At 42.6% G+C, this 27,487-nt stretch overlaps 1 protein-coding gene across 6 annotated transcripts in view; it reads left to right on the top strand.

Moving 5' to 3' along the window:
- LOC117527488 (caskin-2-like) overlaps window positions 1-27,133 on the top strand; it is a 172,381-nt gene extending 145,248 nt beyond the window's left edge. For 5 of the 6 annotated variants that reach the window (XM_034189854.1, XM_034189858.1, XM_034189857.1 and 2 more), the window contains 3 exons: window positions 21,487-23,148; window positions 24,095-24,365; window positions 24,724-27,133. In XM_034189854.1, coding sequence (XP_034045745.1) covers window positions 21,487-23,148; window positions 24,095-24,365; window positions 24,724-24,820 — 2,030 coding nt within the window. In that variant the 3' untranslated portion in view covers window positions 24,821-27,133. The remainder of the gene's footprint in view (window positions 1-21,486; window positions 23,149-24,094; window positions 24,366-24,723) is intronic. The other variant, XM_034189856.1, reaches the window with a different exon arrangement.
- The last annotated feature ends 354 nt before the right edge of the window (window positions 27,134-27,487 follow it).

The raw sequence follows: 27,487 nt of genomic DNA, 5'->3' as shown, positions 1-27,487 counted from the left end.
GTGCCCCCACCAGGGACACTTGATGCTCGTTGCTGAAGAAGAGTGTTTAACAAGGGAGATGGCCATGGGAGTCTAATATCTAGTCCTCGCCACGCCCATTTCCAAGTGACAACTGTCACCTCCTTCATTTCAGGCAGTGGTCCCTGGGGTGTGAAGAAACATTGTGAAGATGCAGGATTCAATTCTCTACATAGGTGCAAGATATCCTCATAGGCGTTCCAGTATGCCGCTCCATTGTAGACATACTGCGCCATCACAGAGTACAGAGGAGTCGATCTCCGAAATAATCCTCTTCCCGACTTTATGCCAAGTCGTATCAGTATAGCCTTTGGGGGTTGCCAAAGCCCCACTAGTACTCTGGTTCGCCATCCACTTCTAATAGGTGGTACACTTCCACCTTTTTCGATGTCAAGGTATTGTACTGTTGTACATATTGGCAAAGTTTGGTTCTCAATCAAATAAAAATTTGAACGTGCCTCTTTTTGTTGAAATCTTTTAAACATATAGGGACTACTGGTCCAAATCTGGAAAGCACTGCACTCTTTATCAAACCAACTTCTTCACTTCCTCTTTCTTCTGACTCTGCACTTTTTATGAAAAACAACTCATATAATCATTCATTTCACTTATTTGTAACATACTTTTTCTAATCAACTCTTACTTTTATTACATTAATAGTTCATTTAATCATACTTATTATGTTGGAATCATTCTTAGATATTACTTTTAACACATTAATACTTCATTTGATCATACTTTGTCATTTTAGAATCATCTTAGACATATTCCATCGTCTTCACCACTGAGTTCATTCCATGGGCCTCCCCATCTGCAATGGAAAAGTCCGGTATGACCTCACTTACTCCGGGAAAGTACCAAACACTGGAAAGATCCAAGCCAAATATCCACATACATTCCTTGTAATGGATCAACATAATTAGGTCCCCATCTTATTTTAAATCTGTAGCCCCTTTTCTGTACATACACTACGTTCAAGATGCAGGGGTATAAGTCTGGACACCGGGGTATTGGGTAAAACTTCCATCCCACCCCATGGCAATTCCAGTGTTGTCCAACTTTGTCCACGATAGCTTCTAGAGGAGTGTATATTCCAGGCGCTGCAATGTCAGCAGTTTTTTTATCTGAGTCATTATCTACAAAGTATCCTCCTGTTCCCAGCAACCATCCTTTTTCTTTGTAATCCTTTTGCGGCCAGCTTAAACATATTTTCTTGTAGGGTAATTCCAAATATGGTGTAAGTCCTCTTGGCCCGGAGCGTAGACTATTTACATTATTTTCATCCAATTTGAAGGTCCGTAGCATGATTCAGAGTGAATTGTTACTCCGCCATCGGTCTCCTTCTCTTCCTGCCAAGATACACCACCATAGGGAACAGTTGTTGTCTCTTAGAGAGATGAGTGTAGATGGGAGATGGGTGCTTAAGTTCTGAATCCATTCCTTTCCACGCCCACTTCCACATCATAACAATCATTCTGTCAGGTTTAGGGAGGGGTCCCTCAGGGATCCTCTGTGCTCGATGTAGGGGTACATAGTCCCATAGATCTTGCCAATGCTGCCAAAACTGGTGTCCAGAATACCTGGTTTGTGATAGGGCTAGATAAAGGGGAACTATAGGCTTGTTTTCTTGATCCTTGGTCTCAATTTGAAGCTGAATTTTTCTTGCTTGACTACAGTTCCAGACTCCTCTTCTGTACAGGTAGAAGAAGTCTTGATTTACAAAAATTGTTGGTATGGTTGGGGGTAGGCAGCTCATACAGGCCAGGGGTTGATCGATAACTCTCAAATTTAATGTCTGGTTATCTAATACGGGATATCTTGGGTCTTGCAGGCGTCTGTTCAATTGACGTTGCATGTTGGGGCTTGTCGTCCAGATCAAGCACTGGTTAAGGTATATTTCCAACATAGACTCCTTGAAGTGGCTCGACATAATTAATCCCCCATCTCAATGTGAATCTTAGGTCTCTGAGTTGTAGGTAAACCACATTTAATATCCATGGGTAGGTGTCTGGACATTTTGGAACCGATTGGGGCATTCTTCGTCATCCTTTCACGTACCAATGCCGCAGACCTACATCGCTTAGCACTCGTTCAGCGAGTAATTTTTGTCCTGTTGTCTCTGTTAATTCGGCATCTCGTTTATATTCATAATGTGTGACAAAATATCCTTTAGATGCTAGTTCCCAGTCTTCTTCTTCAAAATCTTTTTCTGGCCAATTTAAGTATAGTTTCTCAGCACCGAGGTCACTTTGTATATAGGGTCCAAGTCTTCCTTGATTATTAATAATGGGTACTCTATTTACACTTGGTCCTTGCGACATTTTGCAAACAGCTGCTTCTTTTTACTTCTTCCTTGTCCCGCGGAAAATGGAGGGAAACATCCAACGACTCCGAGACTTTATTGATTTTTCCTCACCTTGAGTCGGTTGGTCTAACGACTGCTGCTGTTCCTCCAGGAGTTCAACGTGTGCTCTGACAGAATAAACCCCCACATAGGGAACCAACACCATCAGCACTGTGAGCCGCACCCTAATTGTTTGGTCCGGCCTACTAGGAGTGTCCGCTCTGCTAGCCACTCCCCCTCTAGATTGTATCCTCCTTTTCCTCACCCATTCTTCAGGTGTCACATAGTACACGGCTGACTTTTTCTTTGGTTTTGCTGTTTTATTTCCCCAGGCATCTAGTCCAGTAGTAAAATAATACAGGAGGGTTTCTCTGCCCCCTTTTTCTTGTGGCACCTCTTCTGCGTCTTCCAGTAGAATTTCTGGGTTTTTTAGAACTTCTTCTATCAATTTTGCCCAAGTTGTCAATTCCCAAGGGCCGATCCGTCCTTCTTCTTGGGCTTTTTGCTGTTGATCATCGGTCAGTCCTTCCATCATGTCTGTATATCCGGGTCGCTCCGGATCTCTATACACTCTGAACACCAGTGGAATTTGCATTGCATCTATTGGAGGGTCATACGTTTGCCCATACTCTGGACCCTGGGACCAACTTTGATGTATAGCTTCATGCAACAAAGACGGCTTTCGTTCACTACCTCCTGCAGCTTGGTCACTTCCTCCTGCTCTAGCTGTGTCCAACATCAAATAGACACTTGGGACCGTTGGACTCACATCACCGCCGCCTTGATTACCCTCAGCTTGATTAAGCGCAGTTGTTGCTGCAGGATTAGCCCAGCAGGCTTCATCGGTGTGAAAGGTCCTCAGAGGGTCCAAAAACCTTCTCACTTGCCATCCATCTGCTTTTGCCACATGCAGTAGTCTTCCCATATGAGTTCTTGCTTTACACACCAGGCAATACTCGATCTCACATCCATTCCAATAGCATGAACACACCTACATATCCACATTGTCTCCACGTAAGTCCCACTGGGTGTAAAAGACCATTCTTGGCAAGTGGGTTAGTCGGCATAACCCACATACAAGTGCATCCAAAACCTTCACCGGCTTGTGAAGTAATTGCTTGAACTCATTCTTTGCCCCATTTGGAATTGGGGGTTTTCTAACCCCAGGTCCCGACCATTGGACCGTCAACTGTACTTCTCCACGGCAAATCACACAGTGATTCTCAACTTTTTTCCATTGTAATAACTCCTTTTCATGAGATAAAAATCCTTTCTTTGCATGATATAGTATCCTCAGGGCTCTGCCTGCCCAGAGGCCTTCTCTTGTTCTTCTTAAGGCAACCACCCCATTGACAGTGGCCATTCTGACGAAGGGTGGAAGATCTTGGGTGTTTTTGGCCATGTTTAGCTCCTGGTTTCGTCTAGTTAGGAATTGGCTTCAGCTGCTCCACTCCTTGGATTCCTTTCCTCTTCAACTCTACTGTGTTACTGTCCAGTATCTTCACTACTGTATCTGTGGTCTCATACTTAGGTTTAACAGCAGTGTTGGTTGGGTGATCTCGAGCTCTCACCCACACCTTCTGTCCAACCTTGAATGGGATCTTTGGTTCTGGTTCTCTGTCTCTTTCAGTCTGACTCCGCCCCACTTCCGGTATCGAAAATGGGCGTTGGTTCAGTTCTTGCGAAGGGGTGGGCCTCCCGGCACGTTGGCGGTCATTCAGGGCCTGTCCAATTTCCAGGGCCTTAGTACTCCATTCCTTCGTGTTAGCATTTTTTCCAATCCAGTTTTTCACCAGTCCAATAGCCCTTTCCACAACTCCATTTGCTTGTGGAGTGTATGGGGGCGAGTAAATTCTCATTAATCCATTTTTCTGGCACCACTGGTCGACCTGAGCGTTACGGAAATGTGTCCCATTGTCCGTTCTCAGCTCCTTAGGTATCCCCAGATTTGAACACACTTGATCCAACATGCTGATCACACTGCTGCCGTTGGCTTTTCTCACAGGCTTAACAGTCACATAGCCTGACATAGAGTCCACAAGCACCAACAGATACTTTTCTCCTTTCTTACCGGTCACCCCCATGGGCCCGGCAACATCCATGCATACTGATCCCCATGGAACAGTACTCTTTATGGTGAAACCATCCACCCTTTGTCCTCGTCGTCCTGCATTGTATCGACCACATACTTCACAGTCTTTGAGAACTCGGCAGACTTGGTTTCTCGGAATCCAAAGTTGCAGCTTCTCCAGCTCCTTCCGTGTGGAAATGGTGCCTGCATGGCCAAGCGCTTCATGTACGGCCAGCACCACTTCTTTCACGGACTCTTTTGGAACTACCCTTCCCTTGGGTGTCTGTTCCCACTTCTCGATCCCGACAACGACGACTTTTCTCAGCTGCACATAGCGGTCCACTTCTTCGTTCCCGCTCCAGTGTGCTCCTTCTTTTACATGGGCCTTCTGATGTACCACATCTAAGTCCATTGTTAGCCTCAACTCGGCTATTTTCCTCCACAAATCCATATGAGCTACAGGCTTCCTCTTAGCTCCCTCGAATCCATTTTCTTCCCAAATGGATAAGTCCTCTTTCAGGGCTTGTGCGCAGTAATGACTGTCTGTAACCACTTTAGCCCTTTTTACTTTCCTCTTGTTTACCTGGTCTTGTTAGGAGAGACGGCATCCATCCCACTTTGGATGGAGCAGCTCTCATTTCTAGAAATCTGGCCAATTTTCTTAAATCCTCCAAACCGTGACTATCCAGGGTTGGGACCAGGAAGCAGAGTTGTAGTCTTACACACCTCTCTGCAGCTTCTCTCCCCCTGCCATCCCCTCATTACCCCATCCCCGTAGAGACGGTGCCTGCTCCCAGACTACCAATAACCAGCAAAAATCTATTTAAGCATAAAAATTCAAAAAGAAAAAATAATATAGCACCTTCAACTGCACCACAGACTAAAACAGTTAAATGTGGTCTATTAAACATTAGGTCTCTCTCTTCTAAGTCCCTGTTGGTAAATGATATAATAATTGATCAACATATTGATTTATTCTGCCTAACAGAAACCTGGTTACAGCAGGATGAATATGTTAGTTTAAATGAGTCAACACCCCCGAGTCACACTAACTGTCAGAATGCTCGTAGCACGGGCCGGGGCAGAGGATTAGCAGCAATCTTCCATTCCAGCTTATTAATTAATCAAAAACCCAGACAGAGCTTTAATTCATTTGAAAGCTTGTCTCTTAGTCTTGTCCATCCAAATTGGAAGTCCCAAAAACCAGTTTTATTTGTTATTATCTATCGTCCACCTGGTCGTTACTGTGAGTTTCTCTGTGAATTTTCAGACCTTTTGTCTGACTTAGTGCTTAGCTCAGATAAGATAATTATAGTGGGCGATTTTAACATCCACACAGATGCTGAGAATGACAGCCTCAACACTGCATTTAATTTATTATTAGACTCTATTGGCTTTGCTCAAAAAGTAAATGAGTCCACCCACCACTTTAATCATATCTTAGATCTTGTTCTGACTTATGGTATGGAAATAGAAGACTTAACAGTATTCCCTGAAAACTCCCTTCTGTCTGATCATTTCTTAATAACATTTACATTTACTCTGATGGACTACCCAGCAGTGGGGAATAAGTTTCATTACACTAGAAGTCTTTCAGAAAGCGCTGTAACTAGGTTTAAGGATATGATTCCTTCTTTATGTTCTCTAATGCCATATACCAACACAGTGCAGAGTAGCTACCTAAACTCTGTAAGGGAGATAGAGTATCTCGTCAATAGTTTTACATCCTCATTGAAGACAACTTTGGATGCTGTAGCTCCTCTGAAAAAGAGAGCTTTAAATCAGAAGTGTCTGACTCCGTGGTATAACTCACAAACTCGTAGCTTAAAGCAGATAACCCGTAAGTTGGAGAGGAAATGGCGTCTCACTAATTTAGAAGATCTTCACTTAGCCTGGAAAAAGAGTCTGTTGCTCTATAAAAAAGCCCTCCGTAAAGCTAGGACATCTTTCTACTCATCACTAATTGAAGAAAATAAGAACAACCCCAGGTTTCTTTTCAGCACTGTAGCCAGGCTGACAAAGAGTCAGAGCTCTATTGAGCTGAGTATTCCATTAACTTTAACTAGTAATGACTTCATGACTTTCTTTGCTAACAAAATTTTAACTATTAGAGAAAAAATTACTCATAACCATCCCAAAGACGTATCGTTATCTTTGGCTGCTTTCAGTGATGCCGGTATTTGGTTAGACTCTTTCTCTCCGATTGTTCTGTCTGAGTTATTTTCATTAGTTACTTCATCCAAACCATCAACATGTTTATTAGACCCCATTCCTACCAGGCTGCTCAAGGAAGCCCTACCATTATTTAATGCTTCGATCTTAAATATGATCAATCTATCTTTGTTAGTTGGCTATGTACCACAGGCTTTTAAGGTGGCAGTAATTAAACCATTACTTAAAAAGCCATCACTTGACCCAGCTATCTTAGCTAATTATAGGCCAATCTCCAACCTTCCTTTTCTCTCAAAAATTCTTGAAAGGGTAGTTGTAAAACAGCTAACTGATCATCTGCAGAGGAATGGTCTATTTGAAGAGTTTCAGTCAGGTTTTAGAATTCATCATAGTACAGAAACAGCATTAGTGAAGGTTACAAATTATCTTCTTATGGCCTCGGACAGTGGTTTGGATCATATTTGTCTAATAGATTACAATTTGTTCATGTAAATGGGGAATCTTCGTCACAGACTAAAGTTAATTATGGAGTTCCACAAGGTTCTGTGCTACGACCAATTTTATTCACTTTATACATGCTTCCCTTAGGCAGTATTATTAGACAGTATTGCTTAAATTTTCATTGTTACGCAGATGATACCCAGCTTTATCTATCCATGAAGCCAGAGGACACACACCAATTAGCTAAACTGCAGGATTGTCTTACAGACATAAAGACATGGATGACCTCTAATTTCCTGCTTTTAAACTCAGATAAAACTGAAGTTATTGTACTTGGCCTCACAAATCTTAGAAACATGGTGTCTAACCAGATCCTTACTCTGGATGGCATTACCCTGACCTCTAGTAATACTGTGAGAAATCTTGGAGTCATTTTTGATCAGGATATGTCATTCAGAGCGCATATTAAACAAATATGTAGGACTGCTTTTTTGCATTTACGCAATATCTCTAAAATCAGAAAGGTCTTGTCTCAGAGTGATGCTGAAAAACTAATTCATGCATTTATTTCCTCTAGGCTGGACTATTGTAATTCATTATTGTCAGGTTGTCCTAAAAGTTCCCTAAAAAGCCTTCAGTTAATTCAAAATGCTGCAGCTAGAGTACTGACGGGGACTAGAAGGAGAGAGCATATCTCACCCATATTGGCCTCTCTTCATTGGCTTCCTGTTAATTCTAGAATAGAATTTAAAATTCTTCTTCTTACTTATAAGGTTTTGAATAATCAGGTCCCATCTTATCTTAGGGACCTCGTAGTACCATATCACCCCAATAGAGCGCTTCGCTCTCAGACTGCAGGCTTACTTGTAGTTCCTAGGGTTTGTAAGAGTAGAATGGGAGGCAGAGCCTTCAGCTTTCAGGCTCCTCTCCTGTGGAACCAGCTCCCAATTCAGATCAGGGAGACAGACACCCTCTCTACTTTTAAGATTAGGCTTAAAACTTTCCTTTTTGCTAAAGCTTATAGTTAGGGCTGGATCAGGTGACCCTGAACCATCCCTTAGTTATGCTGCTATAGACGTAGACTGCTGGGGGGTTCCCATGATGCACTGTTTCTTTCTCTTTTTGCTCTGTATGCACCACTCTGCATTTAATCATTAGTGATCGATCTCTGCTCCCCTCCACAGCATGTCTTTTTCCTGGTTCTCTCCCTCAGCCCCAACCAGTCCCAGCAGAAGACTGCCCCTCCCTGAGCCTGGTTCTGCTGGAGGTTTCTTCCTGTTAAAAGGGAGTTTTTCCTTCCAACTGTAGCCAAGTGCTTGCTCACAGGGGGTCGTTTTGACCGTTGGGGTTTTACATAATTATTGTATGGCCTTGCCTTACAGTATAAAGCGCCTTGGGGCAACTGTTTGTTGTGATTTGGCGCTATATAAAAAATTGATTGATTGATTGATTGATTAACTCCAAGAGTCCTTCCAGTATTGCTGTTACTTCTCCAGCTTGGGCACTCCCTGGCGTTTGACCTTTTCGACGATATTTCTCCTTATCTTGATACTTCAGAATATAGCCCCAATAAGCTATATTGTCTGTACCCTTCTTTGATCCATCAGTGTACATAGTCCAGTCATATGGCTCCATAGGGAGTTGCCTCTCCTTCGGTAACTTTTTTGTCACCGACTGTTTTGGCCCAATTTCCAGCTCAGGGTCTAGCAGGATGTCCTCCCACCTTCCCCATCTGGCATTTGTGGCTTTAGTACTCTCAATAGTTCCTTTCCTTAGGAACCGGTGAACTTGGCTTTGAGTGATAACTTTTATTCCCTGACCTTGTGCAAGTTCTTTCAACGCACTCCAATATCTAGCCAGGACTGCCAGTTCTTTTTCTTCCGGTGGATATTTTCTCTCAATCCACAATGTTACCATACCCCCTCCTTCATTGCTCACTTTTACCACCGAATCCTCTTCTTCACAGCTTATTTCGGCTAGCAGACGAGTAGTCAGACTACGCGGCTCCAGCCTAACTGCGTCTTGAATGGCTTTCTTTAGCTTTTCCAAGCAATCCTGATCTGTAGCTGTCCAAATCCATTGCTTTTGCTCTTGTCCATTAGGTTTCTTCTTGAGACGAGCATAAAGGGGCTTTACATATTTCTGATAGTGTGGAACGTGATCTCTCACATAGTTACACAGTCCCAATATTTTCTGTAGGTCATTCTCAGATTGAGGTGGTTTAATCTGACTCAATTTTTCTCGGTATACTTCTGAGAGTCCCAAGTCTGATGATACCTGGAATCCCAAATAGTTAACCTTGAATTGTCCAAACTGATATTTCTTCAGGTTGAGTTTTAATCCAGCTTCTGTGAGCTTCTGTATCACCTTTTGCAGCCGCATTAGGTGTTCATTTTCATCATCATCTGCGATAAACACATCATCGATGTAGACTGTTACTCCCAGATCTTTCAATATTTCCATTACTGCTGCTTGGAATACATTTGGTGAATTTCTGTATCCCTGCGGGAGTTGTTGCCACACATAACTTTTCCTCTTATGTGTGAATGCTGTTTTCCCTTGTGACTGTTTTGCTAATTGCAGGGAAAATAATCCATTTGCCAGATCAATGCATGATTTGTATTTCTTAATTTGGAGCGTTTTCAGTGCTTCTTGGGGATTTATCAAACTCGCTCTATTGGCTATTGTTCGTCGATTGAGAGCCTTGAAGTTGATTACTGGTCTCCAGCCTCCTCCTGCCGACTCTGGCTTCTTAACTGCTTGGATGGGGCTGTTAGTGATCGGATTCAGTTCCACTCAAATGATCCCCAAAGCTTCCAATTCTTTTACTATTTTATCCATTTCCTCAACCGCTCCAGGGTTCAAGGGATATTGTCGCACCGGTGGATGTACTCCTCCTTCGATGACATGAATGTGTTTAGCCCCCAAATCTCCACAATCATTTTTAAATCGTGCTACTTTAGCTTTGGAGATAATTTCCCTCAATTTTTCTTTCCCTGCTTCAGAGAAATCACTTTCTTCAATTTTTTCTTCTGTGACAGCTGGTACATCCACTTCTTTGTACCAGCTTACCGGACTCTTTCCAATTGGAGTTATATCCATTCGTACAACTCTTGCTTGTAATTTTTTCACTCGTCGTATTATTAGAGTTCGAAGTCTTTTGGGCCGATGCAATTCTCTCAAATCTTTGACTGATATCAAATTAAAGGGGCCTTTTAACCAAACTATCCCTTTCCATATTCCAAATGGTGTTCTCTCCGTTGCCCCATTTGCATACTGGATCAATAGGTATCCTATGGTAACAAGGTTTCTGCGGGTCATGGACACCTCTGCTCCCGTGTCCACTAGGTACGGTTCTCCATCCACATCAGTGTAGATATCGTCCCCTTCCCAGTAGGCATGGTCTAACGTGACCCGCGCCTCCGAAGCCATTACTTCTTTTGCCCTCCAGCCGCCGCTGTAGCTTGGCGGACTTCCTGGAGGGTTTTCCTTTGTTCTGGAGTTAATTTGTCGTACTCCTCTTTAGGGAGATAGCCACCACTACGAGGTGCAGGTGTAGGTCGCGATTGTGGTGGTGGAGGTGGTGGACCTCTCGGCCGAGAGCTCCATTGTCCAGCTGGAGGCCTTTGATTATTCCTCTGTGGTGTTTGATGTGACTGAGGAGGTGGTGGTTTAGGCACTGAATTTCTTTTCTCCACTCCCACCGGTTTTTGTCCTGATCTCGGTGCTCTCCTTCTTCCTCTTTTCTTCATAGAACTGCTGCTCCAAATCCCAGCTCTTTTACCACCGCATCCATTTGTGGGACTGTAGTGCCGTCTATGGGCATTTTTACAAAAGTTATCTCCTCTTCTTCCTTTAGTGACCTCTCTCAGTGCCCTAACATAGCGTTGTGGCAAAATCGTCTGTTTCAGCCCATGCCAAACTTGAACCAATGTTTGACCTTTGTCTACTCCAGCTTTAGCTCGAGCAATATGGGAATTTTCATCGTTGGGATCTTCCAACACTAACCTGGCATAATGGTTTCGTGCTGGTTCACCCCGACTGATGGGTTGACTGGTAACTTGGGCTAGCCACATAGATTTACCCTCTTCACTGTTCGAAGCTCTGTCAATAAGGGGCCACACTTCTTTCAAATAGTCCTTTAGGTCTTCATTTGGTTCTTTCTCTCTCACCAGCATCTTTAATTTCTTGAATTCACGGAATTCTCTGCCGTCTGCTTGAATTTCAGCTTGAATTGCTGGCAGACTTTGCTCTCTAGATCCAGCAGGAAAGTTCTGATTTGGGAGGCTCGCTTGTAATCCTGACGATGGTGGAATTGTTTCTCCCTCATCATCCAGATTTTCTTCATTGGTTTCTTTCAACACTTGCCGTGACCAGCGTAAAGCTGCTGTTTTTAGTTTTCTCAACATCACATCATGGGCAACGCCTAAATAGGCGACTCTGAAGTTATTTGTTAATTCTTTACAGGCAGTCAGTGTAGGATAGAAGGGCCACATTAGTATATTAGCCCACTCTCCAACAGTAGCTGTTACCTCGAGAGTTTTCTTTTCATCTTGTCGCTCTATCCACTCTTCTGGTATGTCATACCCAGTTTGTCCAACTTCTGGAGCATAGGTTTGTCGCTTATCTCGGGTCTCCACTGGGTTGACCCTGACATCTCTTGCAATTCTCTCAGAGGCTACACACACATTATACACCCCAACTTCTTTCTTTCGTCCTCTGTAACGTCCAGTTCGTAGTTCTGGGCGTGAGACTTCTCTTTCCCCTACCACAGATAGCGGTTCATCCTCTTCTGAGTCTTGTGGATTGATCTCCTCTTCAGACTCTTTCCTGGTCCTCATCCATATCAGATTCATGGGGAGGACTTGGGTCTTGTGGTTGTGGGTCCCCGTTTTGTTCTGACTTTCGGGGTGCCCCAGTTGCTTCGGTATTTCCGACTGGTAAAGGAATGAATATAGGATCCTCTTCATTATCCGGTGGAGGAGCCTGGAAAGGCTCTTTCATCCGAGATTGGGAGCCTGTCGGGTGTATGATAGTCTGGAACCCACTTGCAACTTGTTTTAATGTTGGTCGTGGGGTTTTAATCCTTAATCGCTGCACTCCCACAGCATGTACTGATCTTTTCTCACTTGTCGCCATGGGAATGGGCTGCATCACTAACGGGGGACTAGTTGCCACTCCACTTGCTCCAACTGCACCCTTCTTTGGACCTGCTCTATTTGGTCCTAGGTTCACCGCTTCAAGTGCCCTTCTCACTCGATCTTGCTCCTGCTCATTGCTAGTGACCACCACTATTTCTCTCATTGATCCCCATACTCCTGGGGTACGCATGTGTAGGTTCACGGCTGCCCTGGCAACCTTTTCTGCCTCTTCCCATGTCATATGTCCAGATCGTAATCCGTCCACACATATCACCACTCGCCGATGCTGGCGTTCTTTGGCCAAATCAATAGCTATTCCCAGAGTTTTCAACATTTTCTCCGTGTATTCGATTGAATTTTCTCTCCCTGGGTAGCTTTCAAAGGGCACATGTATGAGAGCATGATAATCCATTCGTGGTGCGCTTGTTATCACCATCGATTTTCCGTCCAGACTTCTCCCCTTTATGTTCTTAAGCTCCTCTTGGTATTCTTTGCCTGCCCGCTCCTTGAGCTTTGCTCTGAATTTTCGGTTGGCAGTTTTCAGTCTGTGATTTGTGAAGACAATGAGACTATCTCCATCTATATCCCAAGGACTGCCAAAATAATGATATGCCCGTCTTCCATCTTGGGTCACCATTTTTTTGGTTCCTTCGGGCATAGGGTTCAAGTCCTCCATGTAGTCAGATTCAATGTATACATGGTGGGTTTTTGCTTTAGATTTTCTAAAGATTTCCTGCGAGCGCCCTTCCTCTTTAATATGGTAACTCGGTCCGGCAGCACATTCTTCAGATTTAAGCTGTCCCAAGCTTCTGGGCCCACATTCCGGCGATTGATGGAATATCTGTCCAGATACTCCTTGAAGGCTTCTTCGTCTTTTATCCTGTTCAATCAGGTGTTCTGTCTGTTTTTTTAACTGTTGAGGTTGTTCCTCTCACACTTCCTAAGGGCAAATTTTGCCACACCGGGTCAAAGCTTGTGTGGAGCTGGTCCGGGCTTTTATATTCTTGACCATTTACTCCAGAATTAGGACCTCCCGGGGATGTCAATTCATCTCCACTTCCCTCTAGCTTGTTTTCCTCATCACTTTGTTCGGGTTCGATCTGGAAATCTATCTTGCTCTCGTCTTCATTGTTGAAGACCTGACTTCCATTCCTATCTTCCATTATAGGATATTGCTCCTTAAGCATTCTTCCTAACCCTTTTAGCCATTCTGCCATGGACTTAAACTCAGCATACACGGACGCTGATTTTGCTTTAACATCTACCAGGACCGTCTCTACTCCCAACAACCCAGCTGTCATTTTTACTACGGAGTCATAACTTTTCTCAGGACTTATTAAGGTGGTGATTTGTCCTCTTTTCCACTCTTCTCCGAGAAGTTTACACCACCACTCAAGCCACTCTCTGGTCCCCGTCTTGTCCTTTGGGACTGGTGGGCTCTCCAAAACGGCCAGGATCTGCCCCTCTTTATGCTGACCTGGATAATATATCCCTAATGTGTGTATAGTTCCTACCATAGCTTCTTTGAAACTTTCTTCATCAGTTTCTACACTTTGATCTCTGACATATTTTTGAACTGTTTCTGCCCAAGAATCAAATCCTCGTCCATACAATACCACTCTGTGTGGCTGAATATTCACTTCTTTTTCCTCGTCATGTTCGGATTCAGGGGTTGCTACGGGTCCTGACTCTTCTTCAGCCATATTTTCACTGCTTGTTTTTAACACTAACCTTACTGTTTCGTAATGATTATCCTCCCTTTATTCTCTCGGTTGCTGAGATTGTCGATTCCACCACTGTCGTCTCCTTGACTTCAGCTATGGTCCTTGTCGTCTCGAGTCGTCTGCCTCTCAAAGCCTCTCTTGGCGCCTTGAGTCAGGGATGAGTGACAGACTACTTGGCTATTCAGCGCTAATTCCAGAGGTTAACTCCAAATCAGCTGCTCCTTTTCCCGCTTCTCCCCTCAGGAACCTCACGGGTTGATGATCCTATTCTCTCTTGTAGATCACCATTTTGCACGGTATACTCTCATACCTGCTCTCTTGACGATCCGATCCAGCAGGCTCCCTCGCCTGCTTCCCTTCCTCGTCGTTTCGTGACGATCCAGCAGGCTATCCCCGTCTGCTTCTCGTCCCAGTCCAGACGATCCAGCAGTGACACGTCTGCTTCTCGTCCCAGTTCAGACGATCCAGCAGTGACACGTCTGCTTCTCGTCCTTGATCCCAGCTCCCTGGGATACTTGCTCCTGTTGTCTTTACTTCGTCCTTCTGGTGGTCGCCTCCAAACTTTCACACCTCTGGAAAACAGATATGTTTCAAGCCGTTACTGGACCTATACAGGCCATCAGCCGACACTCTCCACAACACTGTCTCCTTTGGTGATCCACTCAGGGGCTTTCCACCTATCCAATGGCAAAGACTCTCCTTTGGCCAGGATTCTTCCTCGGACCCGACTACACCTCGTCAGGTCCCTGTTCGGGCGGCACGTGTCAGATCCCGTTATTATTTTTTTTTAGATACACGCGGCACACGCTCACCCTCCGATGAGTGTGTTTGTGTACTAAAACCAGCTCTCCGTCTCTGGGGTCCGACCTTCGTGTCTCCACGGGTATTACCCGGCAGGGCTGCACAAAGGCTGTTCAAGCTGGTGGCGAGCAGATTTGTCTAGCCGCTCACTGCCTCCATCCGGACGTCCACCCCGCTGACCTCGCACCCCGGTCGAATAGCCTTCTCTGGAACCAGGATACGAGCCGGCCACGCCCGTTAACGGCAGCTCTCCTCTTATGGATCAGGGCTCTTGGAATGTTGCTAGACTTTGAATTTAGTGACTCATACAGCGAGTCCCCAGGATGCGTTAATTTCATTAAAAACCAGACTAACCTTTTAGAGCACTTTTTGATGTTATACACCCAATAAACTTTAACTTTTACACCTTAAGAAGCATCAATAAATCCAATGTCCGAGCCTTAACACTTTAACGGCATGCTTGGAAATTTATTGCAGGTTTTGCAAGTGCTGACAACATACCGTATTTTCCGGACTATAAGTCACACTTTTTTACATGTTTTGGCCGGGGGTGCGACCTATACTCCGGTGCGACTTATAAATGAAAAATATACCGGTAGGATCTCAATTAATTTACTGTAACAAAACAATTTTACGTGACAGAGTCGATCTATGTTTTAAAATGGCCACCGGAAAAGGAAATGCAATGCATCATGGGCACTGTAGTATGACGGCCATCCTATAGTTCACGCTGGTCGCGATAACCAATCAGAGAACAGAACTTTGGATGCGTATTCCTCACCTCACCCACAGCGTGTGAAGCTGACGAACTCGGTGCTTGCTGTTATTCCGGCTTGGCGAACAGAACAGCTTCAACTCTTGGATATCAATGTGAGCAGAGTGTTTAAGTTGACGCTGAGAGCTGCGTGGGAGCATTGGGTGAGCGACGGCGGAGGATTAGCGTGTGCACTTGGAAGGAGCTGGCGTCGATGATTGTGAAAAGCGTTTGAAGCAGACGAACATGGTGTTTATTCCGGGACGGCTAACAAGACAGCTTCAACCCTTGGATATCAGTGTGAGCAGAGTTGACGCTGAGAGCTGCATGGGAGCACTGAGCGACGGCGGAGGATTAGCGTCTCCACTTGGAAGGAGCTGGATCGACACCGCTGGGAGGTCATGAGCTGCGCAGGTAGGCGCTGCATGGTTCGGCTCGCAATGTGGTCCGCAAAATACAAACATATCTGTAGGTAAAATGCAGCTCACGAGAGGGCACTCGAGGCTTGTGTGACTGTTCCTGCGACTTCTGACTACCATAGAAAAATAAAAATTTTAACGTTACTGATAACATAACAAGACAACGGAGAAGGCCCGAAAAAATGCCACCAAAAAGAAAATCATACTCTGCAGATTACAAGTTGCGACTGGTGAAATATGCATCCGAAAACGGTAGCCGTCACAATATTATCATCTGAACTTTTCATGTTAACATACCTGTATGTCCATGGGACTTATAGTCCAGTGGACCTTATTTATGGTTTATTTTTCTTTATAATGGATAAAGTGGCTGGTGCGACTTATACTCCGGTGCGACTTATTTATGGTTTGTTTTTCTTTATAATGGATAAAGTGGCTGGTGCGACTTATACTCCGGTGCGACTTATAGTCCGGAAAATACGGTAATCAAAATAGGTTATATGATGATAATTTCACAACAGTAATTCAAGTATAATCAAAATAATGATCGGCAGAGATTTTTGTTTTTAATTCAATAATACTGTCTGATCTTACTTTGACTGGACTGGATTGATTTCTTAACAGTTTTTCTAGGAGTGAGGGAAAGAGGTTTTTGATGATAAAGTCCCCAGCTCGATGAACTTGATTTCCTCTTCATCAGCTATTAGTTGTTAGCTGACCACGATCCTTGTGTGATGTTGTAATCCTTCAGGAAATTAATCCACATAAGAGTTTATTCCTTCTTCAATCAACCAAAAGTTGATCTAATCCATTCTGGTATGCTGTGATGTTCCTTGAGAGAGAAAACGTTGAAACTTCCCCACTCAGACTTAAGGCCAGTGATTATTCTCCAATGCTCTGCTACTCCGTGACTGGACGGCCTGAGTGGGAGTTGAAAACTCTCTCAAATGATCTCTTATGGCTCCAATCCTCTCACTCCACGATTCCAATTGCTGCTCACAAGATGGTCAAGTCTTGTGATTTCCTCGTAGCAGGGGAGAAGTGACAACAGCACCTCTCCCTGGAAGAATAACCCCGTTTCCTGGTGTTTTACAGTTTATATATGTGCTGACTCTTTGCTGTTCAGATGATCTTGGTTACCATGGGGACGATGGTGACTCAAAACCTCCTCCCTTCTCCTTCCCTTACTGGAAGCCATCTGCAGCCCTTTGCCAGTAACTTATTTCTCAAGTTCCTCTTTTCTGTTAACACTTCAACTTTTCTGAGAATTTGTTTTTCTAAATCATGTTTTTAGAATCACATCAATCATATTCAATCATTTCATTACAACTCTCTTTCACATAAAAACAATTCACATGATCATATACAAACATTTTCATTCCTTATTATTCATTTTCATATTTTACCACATCTTAATCATTTGATCAGTTTATTATCAGCTTCTCTTGCTCTGCTTGCGACATCACTTAACTTCCTCTTTCTGACTCTGCACTCTTTATCAAACCAACTTCTTCACTTCCTCTTTCTTCTGACTCTGCACTTTTTATGAAAAACAACTCATATAATCATTCATTTCACTTATTTGTAACATACTTTTTCTAATCAGCTCTTACTTTTATTACATTAATAGTTAATTTAATCATACTTATGTTGGAATCATTCTTAGATATTACTTTTAACACATTAATACTTCATTTGATCATACTTTGTCATTTTAGAATCATCTTAGACATATTCCATCATCTTCACCACTGAGTTCATTCCATGGGCCTCCCCATCTGCAATGGAAAAGTCCGGTATGACCTCACTTACTCCGGGAAAGTACCAAACACTGTCCAGTTTAATCCAACAGCATGTATATTAATCCAATGGCACGTACTATATTCCAAGATGAAAACGAGCTAAAAGCAAGCTTAAAGTCATCTTTCTTGACATTGGACATTGCCATTTTGAATAAAAGTGGGATTTTGGCCTTGTCCACACTGTAAAGGCATGATGACATTGCGTGACATAATCAAAACCAAGTTTAAATGGTCCTGGCTGGAGAAAAAGGATGAGCTCAGACATTCTTTCTTGTACTACGTGACGAAGCTGAATGCTTCTGGTGTCACAACTACTTGAAGTATGTTTCATGTGGGAAATAGTGCCTCCGTGACCACGACAAAAGTCTGTGCACTCAACAAAACAACTTCCAGCTATGTTTTTCACCACCAGGAAGGCTCTCAACAATCAGTTCTTTGTAGTAATAATAATAATAATTTTCAAAAACATTTTTCCAAATTTCTTGTGTTCATGAAGTCATGGTTTCCCTGTTGATTCTAGGTTTTTGCTGAAAGACAGCTCATGTGTTTTCCATGTATTGACTGTGCTTAAAAAGCCGGTCGTGCACTCGTTAAATGTGACCTGGTTTTACTTTGAACAACATGAAAATGGCTGAACAGCTTAAAATAATAATGAAACCGTTAAATTACGACCCAAGTGGTCCAGGTGTCGTAATGGCTCAATAATAGCTTAGTTCAGTCTAAGCTGTTTCATTCTCACGAACATGTGATGATAAAGTAGCACTGACATGCAATTTTAAAATAGATTATTTTACCTCATATCATCTAGAACCTTATTGTTTCGAATCTACACAGTTATGAATGGCAAATTTATTCTACTATTCAATATCAGTTCAAACAAGCTTTAAAGGATTATTAACTGAGCGTGAGGTCTGTACGGGAAAATAGACTGAGGTGTTGACAATACAGTACCGTGCAAAAAACACAGAGGTCTGATATTTTCTCATACAGACCGAGCAAGCGAGGTTAATAATTTGTTTATTATATGGCTGTTATATGTATAAACATACTACCTTCCGGTATCGTCCGAATATGAAAGCTGCTGAGGTTGTTGGGCTCGTAGTGAGACACATTCGTTTTCTTCACCTCCGTGAAGAACTTGTTAACCAGTGATGCCAGTAACGCGTTACTCTAATCTGACCACTTTTTTTAGTAACGAGTAATCTAACGCGTTAATCTTTCCAAATCAGTAATCAGATTAAAGTTACTTCTCCAAGTCACTGTGCGTTACTATTATTTTTGCATTGTGGGTCGATAGCAGCATTAAACTTGGTCCATGGGCAGGAGGTCGGGGTTCGACTGAACCGCCCACTTTAAGCGAGCTGTGAGCTTTTCATCCGCGGTTTTCTGCAGCAGCTCGTCCTCACCTCTTAAAGCACGGTGAAAACAGCACACCTGCACTGAGCTTTACAAAGACATTTTTATGTTTTTTCCTCCTTTATTTAGAATTCTGAGCTGAGCCGCTCCGTATCTGCTCATTAAAAACAGCTGATCCTCCGCAACGCGTCAACAACTAACAGTATTTTCCACTCAAATGCACCTAAACTCTCTTTCTGATGACCACATGATGTGAAAACACAATAAAAATTTCTTACCTGTAAATCTGGTCATGTTTTCTGCATAAATAAATGTTATCCATTCTTTGTGCTCAACCACCAAAGCAGGGGCAAATCCAGATGGAATGGGGGCATGGGGCAAGGATGTGCCCCCCCCACAACACCCCTAGATTAAAGGTCCAGTTTTGAAGCCTTTTTTTTTTACTACAGCTACTAATACTACTTATAATAATAATAATAATTTCGACAAGTAAAATGTTTAGAGAGAATTTAAATGTTAGAAAAATGTTAGAAAGAATTTAATAGTTACATTTATTAACAATGTAGGTTAGAAATTGCAAGTTTTACTGTTACAGTGCTGTCAACAGTTAAATATGAGGTCAAGAAAGAGGTCTTTATTTTACTTTTTATAAAACAAGTATTTATTTTCATTGAAGTCAAGAAAGGGTGACTATAAAGCGAGTTTTGGCTAAACAAGTATCATTGTCATGTTGAGGTGGCAGAGGGTTGTTGTCGACAGCTGGGGAAAATAACTAAAAAAGTAACTAGTAATCTAACTTAGTTACTTTTACAACTGAGTAATCAGTAAAGTAACTAAGTTACTTTTTCAAGGAGTAATCAGTAATCAGTAATTGGATTACTTTTTCAAAGTAACTGTGGCAACACTGTTGTCAACAGATGGCCCGGCCGTTAACTGGTAGGCTTTCAATCTGTGTGTGTGTGTGTGTTTTTTGCCATTTAGATATTTATGGAGTATGTTCATGTCTGACTTGGTTTTTCTAATTGTGTTTCTAGCTTTCTGGTTTGTAAAGCAGTTTTCAATCTGTTCTTGACTGTTTTGGATCTGTGTTTTCACATCTCATTTTGCACGTCCACTTTGAGCTTGTTTGCTGTTAATTCCTCCATTATCTTTGTCCACTTTTTGTTTTATTTTATTTTGTTGTGAAAATTGTAAACAAAATCGCAAATCTGATACGTGATCCAGACTAATTGTCATGGTAACAGACTGATATGGGAAGATATCAGACCAGAAATCAGCCAGTCAAAGCGCACGTACCGCCGTAGCCATATAATAAAATTGAATATTGTTCAATCAGTTTACATTCATTGCTGTGAAGATTCAAACTTTGCGTAATTGTGTCCTCGCTGTGGTTTGACTTCTGTGTCATGAATGGAAAGCTGTTGGAATGGAAATGTGTACATTTTTTTTTTTCCTGCTATCACGACCCCTCATTCTGTTTAAATATGTAAAATACAAACATTTTTTTGTGAGCAAATATGGACTGTGGTTCTTACTCATCCTTAAAATTGTGGTCAAAGTGCACCATTTGGGACCTTATTAAAAAAAAAAATGCCAGGGGAGGCCCCCGAAACCCCCTCCCACACCCTCCACACAGTTGCCGCTCGCAGTCCGACGGTTTCCTATTTTTTGACCTCACCCTTCTTAGATGTCTGCAATAAGAGAAAACAGGTCATTTTTATTTGTTCTGTTTGCCAGTGATTTGAGTTTTTATTAGCCTATTCTAAATATGAAGAGAAAACAAACCATTTTTTTTTTCAATTTCTGCTCATCCTTTTTTTGACCAGGAAAAAGAAACACAGCTCGTATTTAATCTTTTGTATTTTAAAAGATTTCTGTTGATTCTCATTGTGTTCTTAACTGTCTCTGCCTTGTTTTACCTTAAATCCTAGGACACGATCGCAAAAGGGTTTCTATAAAAAAAAAAACAGATGGTGAACAGCTTATGATTTGGCCTTTAAAAAAAAAAAGTCAGAAGATTTAATTTATTTTATTTTTGCTTTAATCCTAATTGGGGGAAGCTATGGTAAGGTTCCTTTGGAAAATGAGGGTCAGTATACCACATACCAGTTATAAAGCGGCAACCTTTCGCTTTTCAAACAGACCATATACCATCTTTAAAGCACCAGTCTTTTGCTTTAGAAATCATTTCCAGACCTCATTATCACTGATACTATCAAACCACACACCAGTCTTAACATACTGCAGGGGCATGAGCCACAATTGGTGTCGCTCTTGTTAACTGAAGCCTTTACAATCAAAAAGGGAATGCATCACAACACCATCAATATTTATTTTACACCCTTAATTTTACATCTCTCTCTCTCTCTCTCTCTCTCTCTCTCGCTCTCTCGCTCTCTCTCTCTCTCGCTCTCTCTCGCTCTCTCTCTCTCTCTCTCTCTAGGCCACCAGAAGAAGCTCATGTTGGCTGTGAAGAAATTATGCGACATCCAGAGGGCAATCATTCAGGCAGAATCTACCCAAGGCACATTGCAAAGAAAAGGCCCTGGAGACCTCCACCTCGTAACTATCGAGCCACCTGATGCTGGCAGTGAAAGCCCGTCACCTCGCACCCCAAAGATGTTGACCTTTCAGGACAGTGAGCTTAGTCCAGAGTTGCAGTCTGCCATATCAAGCCACTACGGAGGCTGCGAAGATGGCTTGGCCATCAAGAATGCAGTGGGAATATCCCATTATCAGGAGAGCATCAGTACCCGATTAAGAGGGTCAGGGCGCTCTCAGGATCCTCCCACAGCTGCAATCATTCCCAGTGCCTGGTCCCAAGACAATATGGAGAGGAATATCCCAGAATGCTGGGATCAGAAGCCATTACATCACCAACCGCTGCCCAAGCAGGTACCTCTGGGTACAGCCACCGTCTTTAAATACCCGGCTATCCCAGCAAAGCCCAAACTCCCTAGATCTCAAGGCTCCTCTCCGCACGGCTCTCCAGCACTGAAAGGCTTCAGCTACCTGCATTCTCATTGTGGATCCACAGACCTGGAGCAGACCTCAAATGTCCCACCTGAAGATCACAGTCATGCTCTGGCACCCCTCGCGAAGCGCTCACAGACCCGGACCCGCTATGCCCTCTCAGATGGTGAGCTTGATGATGACGATGAGGAGCCTGCTCTTCCTTCTGGAAGCCTGTCATCATATGCCACTTTGACTCGAAAACCTGGCCGGAGCCAACTTGCGCGATTACAGTCAAGCCCAGAAAAGAATACCAATGTGGGACGGAGTCAGTCCTTTGCCGTTCGTGCCCGGAAAAAAGGTCCCCCACCTCCGCCACCCAAGAGACTGAGCTCAGTAAGTAGCACGACCAGTGGTGAGTTGAGTGACTGCAGCACAACATCTTCCAGTGGTAGTGTTGTGACTGACAGTCCGGGTAATGTGAGGAGCATTGCTGCCTCTCTGGAGGGAAGCTCAGAGGTGAAGAACCATTTAGGCCCTAAGTTAGACCCCATCCAGCAACAATCACCTTTCATCTCTCTCAAAGTTCAAGAACCCCATGATGCCACAGGGGTGAAGAGGAGGGCACAGAGCGAGTTTATTGTCATCCAAACCATCAACCCTGATCAAGACCAAGGGGTGAGATCTGATTCTGAGGAAGAAGAAGCAAAGGGACCAGGGATAGAATGCTCTTCCTCCCCTCACAACAGCTCCAGCGAGTGCATCCCCTTTGCCGAGGAGGGCAACCTGACAATCAAACAGAGGCCCAAGGTTGCAGGACCACCGAGGGCTGAGACCGTGCTGGAACCCCCAGAGAAACTGGCAGCCAAAAACCTGCAGGTGCCAGAGTTTAACCTGAAGGAGTCAGACACAGTGAAACGCAGGCACAAACCCAAGGAAAAAGAAGCTGGATCCTCGTCTACCAGAGAGGCAGCTACTGGGTTTGAGACTGGCAACATCAGACCACTTTCCCAGAACCAGGAGGACATCACTCTCAGGTTCAAAGAGGGGAGGCCATCAAGTCCATCTACAGGATCCCCCATTAGACCTCCTCTATCCCCAAAGCCTGCTATTGCTCCAAAACCTGTCCGTCACAGCCTGCTGGCAGCACAAGGTAAATTCACATATTGTTCATGTCATTGTTATTGATATAAATTGTTGCTTGGAGAAAACGACATGGAAACATGTCAATTTCACAAAGATAGGCCACCCAGGCCAGGTCGATACTAACAGGTGTCCTGCTATGAAGCGATGGTGCTAAAACCAAATCTAACTCAGGTGAACACCATGAACAACACACTGCATCCTGAAAATGTTGATTTTGTGATGCATGTTTGAGTCCATACTTTGTTGTGATTAAGTCCCTGCCATGTTCTCAGAGCTTCTAACACATTCTCACTAATTATATAGAATTTATTCTTACAGTGTTCTTACTGCAAACTGTTTCTGCCCTGTGACAGGCGCTGCACTTTTTTTAAATTCATTCTGTAAGTTTTCTTATATCCACATGTAAGAAAATAGCTTTCCTGCCAAAATGCCATCTCTGTTATAAATACACATTCAAATATGCTCCGTGTGCATGCTTTGAAGCAAAGCTCAGTTTGTATGAGGAGGTGCAGGAGATTATTTTTTCCACATATATTTATTGATTTCTATTTTAGGCTGCGTTTAGCGCTACGGACAGCACATTCACCAGCACATTCCATTAAAAAAGCAGCACAGCACTTCTCCCCACTGCTGCTGGGAGAAGCTGTCTGCCCCGCACATCATTATTTAATGCTTAGTGCATCCTGTTTTGACCACATCGTTGCTGCTTTTTTTTTTGTTACATGTCCAAAGTTGGACCACGTCCTCCACGTACGTCCATAGAGAACACACCACACCCTTAACAGTTTCTACTGCCTTTTTAATAAGTTGCTTAGGTTCAGATTGTGTTCACCCAGTTTTTTGTGGAAATGTGGCTGAGTGTGATGGGAGTTGAACTAGAGATGCCCTGGTAGCGACACTAGTCAGATGTCACTAATAAGAATGTCGAATAACGTTGTTGTTTCTGTGCCTAGCAGCGGCAGCTTCCCCTCCGGCTCTCACTGTCACTGTGGTCCAAAGCGTGGCCTTTACCTCTCCATCCTCTCCTGTCCGAGCATCCTCCCCGGCAGCGCCTCGGAACCCCACACCAACAAAGACACAGGTGTCCATGATGACCCCGGGCTCCGTCACAGAGGTGTTGTACGGGGCAGAGGTGGTGCAGCAGAGGCTTGAGCAGACGAGTACGTCGCTAGAAGCAGCTCTGAAGGCTGCGGAGAGAAAACTGAACCTGGAGGATGATGAAAGGTAAGATGTCCAAACACATTTCATTATTTAATCAGTGTGACCCTGACACCAAAATGTCACCAACATACAGTTTCACAATGTTCATGTGTAGATTTTGTTGTTAGCCACCACAGCTACGTACCACAAAGGGCAATGGCCTTCGTGAATCTCATATCCAATCAGCTGTTGATTCTGACACACCCACTATTCTGGAAAGACCCGCCCACACAGTCTGTCGGAGAGACCGACTGTTATTGCACCTCCTGTCTGGGAGGGAGCGTGGTCTGGAGCTCCCGTGTCTTATCACCCCATGGAGTGTAACGTGTGGTTTTAGACTCTTAAGCTGTTGATTTGTGTTTATTCTTTTTTACCCCACTAGTGGGCCGAGTCAAGTGAAGTCTACAGGGAACATTCTGGATGACATCGGCAACATGTTCGATGACCTCGCAGACCAGCTGGACGCCATGTTAGACTGAATCAGCCCCGCCCACATCACTCCTCATCCTCAGGAAATTGAAATGTTTTGCTTCCTCTGAACTGAACACTGAGCACAGTCAGAGGAGGCGGAGCTAATGATGGAATAGTCGCCATTTAGTCATTCTTTTTTTTTTCACGAACACCAGCACTGAAGCTTCCCAAAGAAAACAAATTAAGTTTTTGTTTGTTTTAAATGATGAATTTCTTTCAATAGCAATAAGACATTGATTATAAAAATGGTAAGAAATCAAACCAATAATTTGTTCAACATCAGTATTTTCAGCGATTCAAATCATCAAGTAATCTTGCACTGAAGTCATTCAATTCTGTGAAAAAACAACAACAAAAAAATGCAATAACAATTTAAAAAAATTCCAGAAAAGTCTAGGTTTTACCAAAGTTAATGCCATATCAAAAATATAATTTCAATTTAACAATTTTTTAATAAAAAGGTGTTTAATGCAATAGTTTGTTTATAATATAGTTTTGTAATTAACATACTAAATTATTATATTTTAACAAACATTTTAACAGCATTTCAATTCTATTGACCAAGTTATCACATTAAAAAAAGGTTCTATAATCTATAATTATACATCTCATTTTTAAGTTGTAGTCTGGGTAATGACAACTTCAAAACAGCAAATCATTTTATGAAGTAATTGTTTCACTTAGTTTCCAGTGAACCTATTTCTGAAGCACATCTTTCAGTAACTGTTTTGAGTGCTTCGTTATAATGAACCATTTTCTGAAACTGTTTCACTTATTGTTTTGTGTGTTTTGACACAATGAATGATTTAGATCTGAACCATTGTATGAAGCAATCGGTTCATTTGGTCCATTGTTTAAAAAAAAAGCTTTGCTTCTGCGATCAATGTGCATGTAATAGTTTTGTAACATACAGTGGAGCTAGCAGGTGTCTCTGACTGAACGTCTCATTTGCGACCTGCAAAACAAATTGTATTCGTGCCAGAAGACATGAATACAGTGGGCTGGGTTAGACGTGTGGTGATGTCATCACTTTACAGCTGCTGTTTTCAGTGTGACGCTAATTATCATCAACAAAACCGGTGATGTCATATTGGCTAAAAATATTACAACACGCTCAGATAGCACATTCAGCTACAAGCTAACGTGTTTCACAGCAACAGAGGTAAGCTAACTGTGCTGCCAACAGTTGTCATTGAGTTACTGTATTTGAACTTTGCAACAGTTTTCAGGCAGAATTTTGCTGCTTCCATCGACATGTCTTTTACCAACATCCGCCACTAAGTTGTCTTTGTGGAAGTTCTGACAGGACACTGCATGATTTACAAAAACATTTCTATTTTTAAAAAAACTCATCATCTACTGTTAGCTTCCACGCTGTCACAAGTCAGCAGGATGATGAATGTTTGTGTTTATCAGCCTGTCGGAATGTCAGAGGTCACTTTTTCCTTTGCGCTGTCAAACCTCTGAACTGCCGATCAATCTCAGTCAGCTGAAAATAATTTTATTCCAACAGGTTGCAGCCAAAACACTAGCGTGATTGTTGTCATGGCAACTGCATTTTCCCACATAAATCCCAAATGTGACGGTAGACGTAGATTTTATTTTTTTGTATACGCAGAGCTTTTCTCCAGAGGGGCTAAACCATAGCGTGGGGCGGTGCTGAGCACCGACAACAGGTTCAGCTTCAGTGTCTTGCTCAAGGACACTTCAACACACAGATGAGAGGATTCAGTTAATAAGTGAGATTTTAATATTTACACTTTTTCATTATTATTTATCAATGCAGAACCAAGTGAACTAACATAACTGTGCACTCATGTTTTATTAAAAAAGAAAAGACTCTTGTTTTTCATAGAGTCCAATATTTAGGGCAGCGTAGTGTCCGAGTGGTTTCTCCAATGTGATGTGGAGTTAAGCCTGGAAGGGTGTCTAGCGTAAAACTTGTGCCAAATCATCATGCAGGTCTGAGATGGATCTGCTGTGGTGACCCCAAATGGAAAAAAGGGAAAAGCTAAAGAGTTCAACATTTCATATCAGCAATGTATTAATAAACAAATATAACATGAAGCAGGTTGCCTGAAAGAATGCTTGAGCAGCGGTTCAATTATTAATTTTGTTTTAGTGTTTGGCCAATTTACAGATTTTAACTTTTGAATATTAAAAAAACAAAAACATTTCAAGTCAGGTTAAACATTTTGTATTTTACATATTTCTGCTTCTCTGAATTCCTGTATAAAATGTGTAAAAGTGCAAGATAATGTTCATAAGAAACAAAGCATGTTGACTCATATACTATTTTTTTATATTAATTCTAGCCAAAATAGTATTTAAATTTGATTTAAATATGTATATTGTATAAAACAGCAGCACAGATTCAACCAAAGGTCTTTGTACAGATTCCCCACCAGGAAAAACAAAGAAGAAAAGAACAAAAAAACCACGGAAGCATATTTGACCTAAATGTTTTAAATGTACAACGAGGAGTTGATATTCAAACAGTTTGTGTTTGTGTAATTTGGAGGCTTTTAAAATATTTTTCTTTCTTTTCACTCTAAACTCTTCATTCAGTAAAAACAAAAATAATTTTCAGTATTTGTTGTAAAGTCTGCATAGAGTTTGAATGAGTCCTTTATAAGCTTCCATGCATTCGTGCACACTATTATGTCACATTTTTT

Source organism: Thalassophryne amazonica, chromosome 16 (genome assembly GCF_902500255.1).
Source record: "Thalassophryne amazonica chromosome 16, fThaAma1.1, whole genome shotgun sequence".
NCBI lineage: Eukaryota > Metazoa > Chordata > Actinopteri > Batrachoidiformes > Batrachoididae > Thalassophryne > Thalassophryne amazonica.
Note: the sequence above shows the minus strand (reverse complement) of the source record. Positions and strands in the feature narration are given on the sequence as shown.